Raw genomic sequence first — 13,030 nt, 5'->3', positions numbered from 1 at the left:
GAACAAAGGTTAACTGTACCGAGTTGATCTTTGCAAGTATTTTAGAGTAGAAAGTAAAAAAAAAAATAAAAAAAAAAATTGCTCTGTCAGAAATTAATTTTTAGAATCTACTCATGAGGGTCTTTATTAAGTAAGAAATTATGTCTGCCAGCTTTTCCTGGATTTGCAAGCAGAGTTTTCTTGTGGGAGGTGGAGTGTACATGTCATTTAGAAAGTAAAGGTATGACGGTGTACAACTAAGCAGCTTAGATGAGGAAGCCACACAAGCTAAATGTTTCTATGGAGGAAACTAGAGCTTTTAAATATAGACTGATTATTTGAAGTCTGAAAAACAGGACCATACAAAATGCAATAGTAGTAGATACTAGGTTGTGTTACTTTAAGAACGGGAATAGGGAAACACAGATTCCAGCTGCCTCATCCACGTTACTTATGCAGAGGCCCCCTTCACAGCATGAAGTCCTCTGCTCCAGATTTTCAAGACAGGGAATCCCTCTTGACCAGGGAGTCAAGGTTAGGACTTCGAAGATGCTGCTGATTTACAAAATACAATGAAGTGTTTTGCTTCCTTTGGGCCCTGACACCTGTGCACTGACACACTAGCCATGAGCTAGTCCCTGAGGAGCAATGCAAGCTTTGTGGTTGCATTTGGATCTACTTCAATTCTGAGAAAAGGAGTTTTATCTTCCTTCCGTATTCCTTTACCCTTTTCTTTCCCCTCTCCACCCCGTCCCGTACTTCTTCCCTCCCTTTCTTCCTTTTGTTTTTTGGAGGGTGTAGTGTATTGCTCATCCAACAGATTTAAGAGTGCTTTAAAATTTACATGAAAAGAGCATTCTGTTCATTCAGCTAGGTTGATTGACACACACACTATGTGACCCCCGCCCCAGGTCTAGAACATGCCAGCATCCAGAGGCCCTGCTGTTCTTGCCCAGTCCCCCACCCCAGGGTAACCACTGTCCTGACTCCTAACACCTTAGGTTATTTCTTGTAGTAAACAACACATAACCATGCACAACTTCATGAAATGTGCCTAAATATACTGACAGCTATAAGACTGTGCACTTATGATTTCTCCACTTCTCTGTGTATGTGTTGTAAATCGACAAACATTTACCTGAAAAAAGGAGACAAAGGAAAAGAAAGGAAGAAATAGTAAGGTTAAAAGAAATCCGAAATACCAGGTTAAGTCTATATACCTCTCTGACACAGTCCCACATGTAGCTTATGTGTGCAGCCTCTATCGCAGTATAGTTTAGATTCCAGGAATTTTAATGTTTAAATGTTCTGGCTTATGTATCTTTTTAATTTTAATGCTGACATTGGCTTAAAACTCTTTTTTAAAATTTACTACAAATGTTAAGAAAAACATGTTGGTGTCATATCCACTTCCTAATTAGCAACATAGGAAGTTGAAATGCAGTTCCAAGACCTCCAAGTTTGACTCTAATGGCCTTTGAATTTCATACAAGTTACGAGCAGTAGCTCCTCCTTCCCAGCCAGGAGCTAGAGCTTCTAGCCCTGCTAAAGAAAACGATCATATTGGGTGACAGAAACATAGACAGAGGAGGCTAAGTTTTCTTATCACCTTTATGATTCACCATCTCTTGCTTTCTGGTTGGTTAACAATGCTGAGCTGATAGCTGGTGGTACCTTCAGTTAGGGAAGTATTTATAAAACTGCAATCTCCTAGAGCAGAGATCAACTTTTTCTTATAAAGGACCAGATGGCAAATTTTTTAGACATGGCAGCCATACTGTATCTGTTGCAGCTACCCGATTCTACTATGGTCTCATGAAAACAGCCACAGACCATGCATCAGCGAATGGGTGTGACTGTGTTCCAATAGAACTTTTATTTACAAAAATGAGGCAGCAGGCCAGATTTGGAGGAGGGGCTGCCCAGTGCTGTATATTAGAGTCCTGTATATTTCGGAGAGCCTACGTGATGTCTGTATAGGAATTTCAAATTTAATTTCATGTTTTAATTTCTGTAATAAAAAATAATTTTACTAGTCACAAAGTCAAAATGATTTTGCTGTGATAACTGGAATTTGAAAATATTTTCATAGATTAAGACTTTATTTGCTTAAGTCAGTATTTCTCAAACCGGCTGTGGGGAACTGCTGAATATTCTTGATGACCTTTAATATTTTGTCTCCTTTAAAAGTTTTAAAACGGCCTGTTGTGAATGTATTACTAAAATTTTTAAATCCCTGAGGTAGACCTGACAGCCATGAGTAAGCAATGATATTTTGCTGCCCCCTGCAGTTCCACTGGAGAATTACTTCAAAGGCCAGAGAGCATTCTAGCCACATTTTGATTTTTTTTTTTTCCCCCAAGCTAATACATGGTGAGATTCAGAAAGAAGGTGGGGAAGGGATGAGAGGCCACATCAACAGTGTGTTTGAGTCACCATGGCTTTATATTTACAAGTTTCTTCTCTCAAAAGAAAGCTAAACACTCCCAATGCTGGGTTAAATTGTTTTTATATTACTAAACTCTAGCTCTGAATTAGTTTAAAGATATCTAAACTATACAAAGAGCCAAACAAGAGCTTCTTTGTTTCTATACAAAAAGACTTTTGGTTTTCTAAGCACAAGTATGATGTACTTTTCTCATTTATCAGGATGTTTTGAGTCCCTTTTACTGCCTTTATCCTTTGATCCCCCAAGAGCCCTTTTGTCAGGCTCATTCCAAAGCCAGAGCAAACAAACAGACTTGCCAGAGTGAGGCCAGAGGTCTTTCCACTCTCCTGGGAACTCCAAGGGGAATAGCTCTGCCTTAGACTCTCCTGGGTCTTCTGAGCAAATGTCTCCAGAACTCAGATAAATTTCATTGTTGGTTCCATCCTGAAAGATGTTCTGACATTTGGGATTTTAGATAAAAACTTTTAATAATTAAAGGCAAAAACGAAAAACCATATTTGCTTTATCATTTTAAGTGACTTTAATCTAGAACATCAGAATTCAAGCCATGGGACTAATCTGTACAACACATATGAAGTTTTAACATGTAATGCCTAATATTGTGTTGCAGATATATTTGGTGTTAAATTTTGATGTTAACTTTAAGAGGTCTGAAATGTACCATAAGCTTAATAATGATACAATTGTATAAAATGGTGTTTAGAGGGTAAAATTTTCTAACTTGGCTTCTGCCCTTTCCTTTCCAGGTTTTTTAAATAGCTTTGAGGAGTTGCAGGCTGAGGAATGTGGCATCCTTAACGGGTGTGAAAATGGCCGCTGTGTGAGGGTGCAGGAAGGTTACACCTGCGACTGCTTTGATGGGTATCACTTGGATATGGCCAAGATGACCTGTGTTGGTAAGAATGATGTGTTTCGTATGGGAAATAAGTCTTTCCCTGAGATGCCCTGTGTTCAGATCTCATATAATCGAGTCCATTTAAGACAGTTTTGCAGAGATTCAGTTTGACAAGATGGGGAAAGTTCTAAAGATGGATGGTGGTGATGGTTGCACAACAAGGTAACGGTACTTAATGTCACTGGATTTCCACTGAAACGTAGTTAAATTGGTCACATTTATGTTCCGTATACTGTACCACAAGTTTTTTTTTTTAAAAATCGAGTTGATATCTCATTTAAGAATTCACGTAATGGTACATGTAGAGGAAAGGCCAGAATGTTCCAGGGATTTACTTTGACTCTTAAATTTAGTTTTTTGACTACGCAACGAGCAATGTTTTCTCTGAGTACCTGACACAAGCATAAGGGGATATAGATGTCTGAAAAAAATACAGCTTCCATGGTAATCATTTCAGAAAAAGTTCCTCCTAAAACTCTCTCTCGTTGCCTTTCCTCTTGTTTTTAAAAGAACACTAACTGAACTTTTATCCTTCTCCGTGTGAGCGTGTAATGATCCTCCAGTTTGGCTTCCAGGGCTTGTTGGCCTCTATGCGAGAAGGCCCATAACTTAAAGTGGGTTTTTGTTTTTTCTATTTTTTGTGGTTCTTCTCCCTTCTGGAGCAGTCCCTTTCCCTACTGCAGTTTTGTTAGTCTCAATCTGTGGTAGGTCTGGAAAATAGGTAACCTGGGTTATTACAGGTGTTTCAAGTGCATACGAGCCTTTCTTTCCTGTGGAAAGAAACCTGAGAGGGTCACTTAAAGCTTAAGAGGGGCTGCTCAGAGGGCTCTCTGCTCACTGGTTTGGTTCTTAACGGTATGGCTCTTGACAAATCTAACTGTTCTCCTATATTTGTGGAAAGGAATGTAGAAGTAGGATAGTTAGTTCTTCCAGCTTCCTTGAGATTTGACTATAAAATGTCAGGCCGGCCAATTTTTCCTGTTGTGTGAAAGACTAGGGAAAGAAATTCTAGAACCTCCCTGATAATCTACCTTTGTAAGATCTAGAAAGTCTTACTTATCTTGCATGTGATTAAAACAGACATTAATGGGAAAGACTAGACAGTTTCCAGGGGGGAGAGCTGAGAAGAGCCAGCTCGTGTTCAGGCCGGATGCCATGATGCCTCAGGTAAGGTGTGGGTTCCCTTTCCTCACAGACTGTATCACAGCTTGTTTACCTGCATGGTTTGGCTTATTGCAGATGTAAACGAATGTGATGAGTTGAACAACCGGATGTCTCTTTGCAAGAATGCCAAATGCATCAACACGGAAGGTTCCTACAAGTGTGTGTGTCTGCCAGGCTACGTACCTTCTGACAAGCCGAACTACTGCACCCCGTTGAATACTGCCTTGAATTTAGAAAAAGACAGTGACCTGGAGTAAAAGAGAATCCACATAACCTAAGCCCATATCCTCTGCACTGTGTAAAGGAAAAGAGAGAAATGTATTATACGTGAGACATTGCACCTAACGCAGAATGTCGGACATAACGGAAACATCACGGAGTTGCATATCCTCGGAAGAGAACGAAAGGATTCAGCGTGAGCCTGACTGGTGTGACAGACCAAAGGGACATCTCTCTGAAAAACCAGTATATATAGTCTGTTCATATGTAAAATTCAGTGGAAAAGAGGCAAAACAGTGCTGTTATTTTAAACTATTGCTTGATTAAATTTGGCATTTAAATAGTGGTGGAAATATTTTATATAATTTTCATTTTTTGGTTGTGCAGTTCCTTGGCTACTGTTTTTCTTCAGATTTTTTTTTTTTTAAATCTCAAGTGCACAAGTCTTTGGTAAAATATTGTTAAACTGTATTGTAAGTATTGTTACACAGGGTTATGCTATTCCTGGTCTGGAACATTGTTAAAATCCAACTTGTCTGTCCTGTGGAGCAGGCAGTGATTTTGCTTCAAAACTTTTACACACATTTGGAGAAAAGTGCTTTATATTTACAGTATATTGTCTGATTGTAATGTCCATTCTTAGCCAAGCTGCTAGTAGGTGTCAGTTGAATCCCTTTCCTACGTTGAAATGGAAGAACTAGTGAAATTACATTAGTATTCATAATGTATAAAGTAAGCCGAGCAAAATAATTTGAAAACTTGATGGTCCCAGTATATTTACATTGTATGTTAAAATTAGCTCACCTTTTTTTTAGGAAAAAAATTTTCTACCTGATTTCCAAACCGTATATGGCTGTTTATCTCTCTGAACCACAGAGTTGAGCCATGTTTGATGTGACTTTAAGTCTGTAACTTCATTCCATGCCACTCTCCTCTTTTTTATCCTCCACCCACATTGCTCCGGAAACTCCACTAGCACTTCCCCATGGTTGGGTCCTTGTTGACGTATCTACCTAGACTGCTACTTTGCGCCCCACTTCCCCCCTCCTGTTTGCTCACCGGACTCATCCCTTTTCATCCTTCAAGTATGTTGTCACTTTAGGGAAGCCTTCCCACTCTAGGTAGGTTTGACATTTTCCTTGCATACTGGACTTTTCCATTATAGCACTTGTAATAGTTATTAATGTCTGCCCGTTAGAACGCATGTTTCATGAGAACTGTGTCTAATTCATTTTTGTATTCAACCCCACTTTCATTCCCACCCCATCCCCATTTATTACAATCCTGTGTACATGGTAGGTACTCAATAAACATTTGGTGAATAAAAAAATTCTACCTGACAGTCATTGTCAATGAGTACGTGGGTACGAGTTGTATCTCCCGCCGCCTGTATTTTTACAGTGGTTCTCTGTGGAGGTAGAGTTTTTTGCTGGCTAGTGATTAAATTTGTTAGATACTGTAAAGGACTGAATTGTGTCCCCTCAAAATTCGTATGTTGAAGACCTAATCCCACACTGCCCCAGAAGGTGACTATATTTGGAGAGAGTGTCATTAAAGAGGTAATTAAGGTTAAATGAGGTCATTGGGAGTGGGCCCTAATCCAATATGATGCATGTCCTTTAAGAAGAGATTAGGACATAGACACACAGAGGAATGACCGTGTGAAGACACAGGGAAGAGTCGGCCATCTGCAAGCCAAGGACAGAGGCCTCAGAAGAAATCAACCCTGTCAGTACCTTGATCTCAAACTTATAGCCTCCAGAACTGTAAGAAAATAAATTTTGTTGTTTAAGTCACCCAATCTCTAATACTTTGTTATGGCAGCCCTGGCAAACTAACATAGGTACATATCCCAGGGAGAAGGAATAGTAACTTTCAAAATTCCACATCCACAAGCATGCAGTTGCTTTATAACTTAAACTGAATTTCAGAGTCCATTTTTTACTTCATAAAACATCTGAGTTAGGAAAAAACCCCAAAAAACTGTATAGGCATACCCAGCAGAAAATCTCCCAATTTAACATTTTCCCGAAAGATAGGCTTTTGGTTTGTACTACCTGCAGTAGGCAGAATAATGGTCCGTCAAAGATGTCCATGTCCTATGAATATGTTACCATGTATGGCAAGTGTGAGTTAAGGTCACAGATGGAATGAAGGTTGCTAATGATCTAGCCACTAAATTTGTGGTAGTTCATTGCAACATCAATAGAAAGCTAAAATAATACCCCAGCGTCATAAAACGTACCTATCTCTCGCACATTTTTTCAATTAATGTTTATATATAGGAGAAACTTATATCCTCAACATACTGTGTTCAAAAGGTCTTCAGTAGCCTTCTAAAATATAAGAGTTAGAAGTACACAGATGTTTGAAAAGCATAAAGACTCTCAACAAAGTGGATAGAAACCAGGATATTGCTGGCACAGAGGCCCACCGTGTCATAATCAGCTGGTGACCAGCCACCAGCTCACTGTGGAGATGCTTGTCCTTAATGCATTTCCACAGTGCTTTCCATGTGTGTCTAGCCCTTGTTTTTACCTGATGTTGTGTGAGTCCCGTCCCCCCACCAAAAAAACACAGCAAGTGTCAAAAACCGAAAAGCTATGTGAGTGCACGAGTGAGAAGAGTAATTAGAATGGAAGAGAAGATACTACGGCACACAAAGCAACTTTGTGAAACCTCATTGACGATCAAGAAGAGATGTTTTAAGCATCTCACATTCCAATGTGGTTTACTGTGTTTTAGTTGTATTTTTAGAAAATTGGTTGGGGGACTTTGGTGGGGCAGTATCATAAATCCTGTTAGCATTTTCCCACAGAACAATTAATTTTCACAAATTACTAACATTAAGCAGGAGATGTCTGCATATAGAATGATAACACATAGCTTTAAGTACAACTTCTTATATTTTTGAGTTAAGTTTTGTTACATAAATTTTGCTTCATAGCCCTGGAAAAAAAGTTTTGTTTCTGTAATACATACAATTCTTTTAGCTCCTTTCGGTAGTTGCTGCAATTTTACTTTTAAAAGCCCAGTTGTCCTCCACACTGCAGGTTTGGGGTTCTGTGGCAGTGGTCCTCATTCATTGCCATGAAGAGAGAGGCTCCGATTACTGGCATGCTGCTCATTCATTTTACTAACCAGATATAATCCATTATGCTAACACATGTATTGTCCAGCTGCCTGGGTAAGAATCAGGTCTCTGTCCATCCATAGAACAGGTCTCCTTACCTTAAAATACCAACAACGAATAGCATCCTATTCTTTTGTCATAAAAATAAAACATTGCTCCAAAAACACTAGATACGGCTATCTGATTTAAGCCTGTGCAGCTGGATGTTACAATCGTGAAATCTGCCATGTTAGCTGAAATGAGCAAATCCAGCAAACCAAACCCTTATTAAATATATCGAAGTTGTTTTACACAATTTTATCATCATATTTCTCTTTAAAAATGTTTATATGTTCTAAAGAATTTAGCTTCAGTATTCTGACACACAAAGGACTAACTTTCTTACTCTACAATGTACTTGAATTCTGGTAAATCTTAATGTCCCTATATTGGCAGAAATTGACAATCCTGATGTGCTTAAGAAATAAGATTGATGAACATTTCATTTGGGTCAACAGTTCAAGGAAACAGTTCCGAGGCATGTCAGTCCTACATTCCCCTGCTTGTGGGGACAAACTATAATTCTGAGTTTAGGAATTGTTCTACTACCTTGCAGCATTAAAACACTATGATTCTAATACTCTTCAACTGTCAAATAAGAATGATTTGAGTCTGTACTAGAGCATCTATGAATTACTGCTAAAATCTTGAGTAAGACGAAGAAACTAAAGATAGCTGTCACAGATCAATAGCAAAGCAAAGCAATGAGTACTCACAATTATGAGAAAAAAGGAATAAGGGCAGCTATCTGCAGAGTGCAGGAATAAATCAGTCTGATCAGACAGTCGACCCTGTTCTGTGAAAAGAGCTCCCTAATTTAGGATAAAACACTGATAATCACAGGAATGTGAGATTCCCCTAGCCAGCTGTCACCTGTCGTTGAGAGTGTCCGAGGGCCCTCACTGGTGGAGCAGAAACTCACCTCCTGTGGGAAATCACTGCTTCCCATAGAATTTGTCCAGTAGAACTCTCTGCGATGATGGAAAGGTTCTACATGTGAGCTGTTCCGTGTGATGGCATGTTTGTACCAGGCATTGTGCTTGACTCTGGGACTATGGAGAGGAGTAACTTGTAGTGTTTGACCCACAGCTAGCTCAGAAGACAGATGTGAACCCAACTCATTATACCTCAACCAGGTAAGTAATCCTATGGAAGCTAGAACTCCATGTTGTGGGAACAAGGAGGAACCAGATGATCCTGGCAGGGGGACGGGGCGGGGCAGGTGGAATGGGGGGTGGGGTAGAAGCCCTAGGGAGCAGATGAAATAATTGGAATTTCATAGGTCTTAAATTTCCCTAGGAAAAAGAACAGAGAGCACTAACATAGTCACTTCACCTGTCCCTTGCTATTTGTTACAGAAAGTGCAGCCGGTCTTACATAAAGCGCTCTGGACTTGGCATCTTAGAACACCTACCTGGGTCCGAATTTCTGGCTCTTCCATAGCCTGCTTTAAGACCTCGAAAGTCTCTCTCTATCTCTTGTACCAGTTGTCTCGTCAGCCAAGTGAACTGTAAGATCTCTGCTGTATCAAAAATCGTCTAATTATTTGATTTCCCCTTTCTCAAACTGTCTTCTCTTTCCCAGCCTGATTTCTTAGTCTTGTTAACTGTGATCACATAAAGGACTCATTACTTTAGAATGGCTTCACAAAGTCACAGTCTAGCCAATCTCTGGAAAAATCTCTGCAAAGCAGGATGTTTCTATGTTCCATAGACGCATAAGAGCAGGTGGAGACTTCTCCAACAATACGTGGGCGTTCTGCAAATTAGAGCTTCAACATTTTGCAAGACTTGACGTGAAAAAGATCAATTAGATTGTAAATCCACTGGCATCATGACAAGAAATTTCAACTTTACATTTGCCAATATGAAAAAGGAAGAACTTCTTTAAAAACAATTTTAAATGTCTTTTAAGTTTCTGAATGATTTTTAGAAGATTTAAAAGTTTCGGCCATCTGTTTGTGCAAAGTTTTCACTGATGGTGATTGTGAAGCATCTGAGAGATGAAATTCAAAGTCTTGATCAGGAACTGCAAGTGGTCATTTAAAAGATAAAAAAAAACACTTTAAAAAGTTTTAGGTACAAGTTCAAGTTTCTTAATAAAACTTAAAAAACGTTCTGTTAGGAAATGTTAGAAAAATTCTTCAAAGTTTAATATTATACCTGCTACATGTTTAATTTTTCTTAAAATGATTATATAATGTACAGAAGTTTTAATTAATTTTTTCCATCAAGCTCTACTCAGAGGCCTCAAAATCCTACCTTTTACCCCAGTATGTCAAATATCCTGTGAAACAGGCTTTTTGCCATCATGTGAAAAACACCGGGAAGCATTATTTCAGGAATAGACCTGTGGGTGGAACCAATCATTTTGTGTAATAGTTACCTTTCCCCCACTGATCGATAGAGACAGCTCTGTCATACCAAGTGTCCACCTGTGTGTGGATCTATTTCTGAGCAATCTGTTCCAGTCCATCATTTTTGGTCTATCTCTGCATCAATTCCATATTGTTTTCATTATTATAGGCTTTCCTTAGGTCTTCATTTCTGGTAAGGTAAATTTCTCACCCTCCTTCTTTTTTTAGGAGTAAGTTCATCCTTGGCTTTTAAAACAAAATAATAGGCTTTATTTTTTTAGCAGTTTTATGTTTATTGAAACATTGAAGGAAAGGACAGAGCTCCTATAATACCCTGCCGCCCGCCCACTCCTGCCCTCGTTTTTCCCTGTTAAAGACCTTGCATTCATGTGGTACATTTGTTCCAACTGATGAGCCACTATTAATATATTGTTAGTAACTATTGTAGTTTAGGGTTCACCCTTTTTGTATTATGCATTCTATGAGTTTTGAAAAATGTATGGCATGTATCCCCCATTACAAAATCATATAGAATACTTTCACAACCTTCAAAACCCCTGTGCTCCGCGTATTCATCCACTGCTCTTTTTCACTGTCTCCATAGTTTTGCCTTTTCCAGAATGTAATCGATTCACCTACTAAAGGACACCCTGGTTGCTTCCAACTTCTGGCAATTATGAATTAAGTATCTATGCATGTGCAGGTTTTGGAATGGGCATAAGTTTTTAACTCGTTTGGATAAATACGAAGGAGTGCAATTGCTGTAAAATCACATAGTAAGAATATGTTTAGTTTTGTAAGAAACTGCCGCACTGTCTTCCAAAGTGGCTGAACTATTTTGCATTCCCAGTAGCAATGAATGAGAATTCCTGTTGCTCCACTGCCTTGCAAGAATTTGAGGTCACTGTTTCGGATTTTCAACATTCCAACAGGTGGGATTTCATTGTTTTCATTTGCAATGCTCTAATGACGGATGCTGTTGAGCATCTTTTCACGTGCTTATTTGCCTGCTGTGTATCTCCTCTAGTGTGTTTTCTGTTTAGATCTTTTGTCCATTATTTTAAGTGGGTAGTTTTCTTATTGTTGATTTTTAAGATTCTCTGTATATTTTGGACGCCAGTCTTTTATCAGATAATATGTTTTTCAAAGATTTTTCTCCCAGACTGTGGCTTGTCTTTTGTTCTCTTAAACCCTTTGCTTTCACATATACACTTTAGAATCAGCTTGTCAAAGTAAAAACAAACAAAAAATAAAACAAAACCCAGAAACACCATGTTAGGATTTGATTAGAATTAGCTTGATTCTATAGGTCAGTGTGGGGAGAAATAACATCTTTACAATATTGAGTCTTCTGGTCCATTACATTTATTTAGATTTTCTTTAATGTCTGTTAATAAAATTTTCTAATTTTCTTCATAAAGATTTTACAAATATTTTAGTAGATTTATTCTTAAGTATCTTATTTTTGTTGCTCTTGGAAATATCTTTTTAAATTTTTTATATGTAATAGTTTGTTTCTGATGTATAGAAATACAAGTGACATATATTGAACACAAATGTGCTAATCTGTCTTTTTAATTTGAACAATTTATCCCTAAATTATTTTGGGATTTTACTGTGTCTTTTGTGAATAACAGTCTTGTTTCTTCCTTTCCAGTCCTCATATTTTTAATTGTCTTGTCTACTGACCTAGGAAAGACCTCCAGTACAATATTGAATTGCAGTATGGTGACAGAAGTCATCTTAATTTTAAAGAAAAATCTTTTTATTGTTGTCCTATTTAATATGATGCATGCATAAGTGTATGAGTGTGAAGTGGGTGTTCCTTCACATTTATTTTCCTGCTGTGTGTTTGTGCGAAGTTCTTACTTTACTGACTCCTTTGGTTACTGTATAGGAAAGTGTTCTTATGTATTCTGTCTTGCTAGTTGATTTGTATTTGTTTTTGTAAAAATTTATTTCATGTTGTGATTTACTTTTGGTTTCCAGTATTCATTGAAAGATTGTATTGATACCTATTTATACAATATTCCATGTGGGATATGGGATTTCATTTATCAGTAAATTTGTTTTTTTCTGTAGACTACTCAGTAGAAAGTCACTAATACTGATATATTTCATTTTAACCATATGACTTTACGTGTTTCAGGGTTAATAGAATATTATTGCATAACTTTATCACCAATGATTTTCATCTGGACTCCTGTATATAGTATACTGTATCCAGAACCACTTAAAATCTCTTTAAAATAAGTGAGATGAAAACTATTTCAACTTTTCCCTCCATATTCCCCCCACCCCAAGATTTTCTTTTAAAACTGGCATGTCTTATCTGCCAGGAAATACAGTATATACTGACCTTTAATGGATGCCAACTGTGTGCTTTGGTCTTCATACCCTTATGAATTGTATAAGTAGAGCTTGCACAGCATTCTCTGGAAGTGATTTTTGTTTCCTTTTGTTTTTTTGGTCTGGGCCAGTCCCTAGAAGCCAGTGGCTCAAGCCAGTGGGCACAAGCAAAGCCTGTAGTCTCCTGAACCCCTACCCATGAGCACCTCTACAGTGGACTACAAACCTGCAGGAAAAAGGAAACAGAGATCTGGGTAGTATTTGTTTTTAGTGTCAAAGAATGACATCACTGCCAGAGATTATGACTTTGGATAAGCTGGTGGGTGGGCTTGACTTTACAGCACAGAAAGGCCAAACCTTGGTTCACAGGCCACATTATTAGTGTACAGAGAATACTATACGCATGTTTTTTATAGTAGGAAATATGAATACTTTTATGAGCTTCAT

General features: G+C 38.2%; 1 protein-coding gene across 10 annotated transcripts in view; it reads left to right on the top strand.

Moving 5' to 3' along the window:
• LTBP1 (latent transforming growth factor beta binding protein 1) overlaps positions 1-6,041 on the top strand; it is a 348,164-nt gene extending 342,123 nt beyond the window's left edge. For all 10 annotated transcript variants that reach the window (XM_033124736.1, XM_033124740.1, XM_033124734.1 and 7 more), the window contains 2 exons: positions 3,175-3,324; positions 4,563-6,041. In XM_033124736.1, coding sequence (XP_032980627.1) covers positions 3,175-3,324; positions 4,563-4,744 — 332 coding nt within the window. In that variant the 3' untranslated portion in view covers positions 4,745-6,041. The remainder of the gene's footprint in view (positions 1-3,174; positions 3,325-4,562) is intronic.
• Positions 6,042-13,030: the final 6,989 nt, after the last annotated feature.

Source organism: Rhinolophus ferrumequinum, chromosome 13 (assembly GCF_004115265.2).
Source record: "Rhinolophus ferrumequinum isolate MPI-CBG mRhiFer1 chromosome 13, mRhiFer1_v1.p, whole genome shotgun sequence".
Lineage (NCBI taxonomy): Eukaryota > Metazoa > Chordata > Mammalia > Chiroptera > Rhinolophidae > Rhinolophus > Rhinolophus ferrumequinum.
The sequence above is the reverse complement of the archived record's forward strand: the minus strand, read 5'-3'. Positions and strand labels throughout refer to the sequence as shown.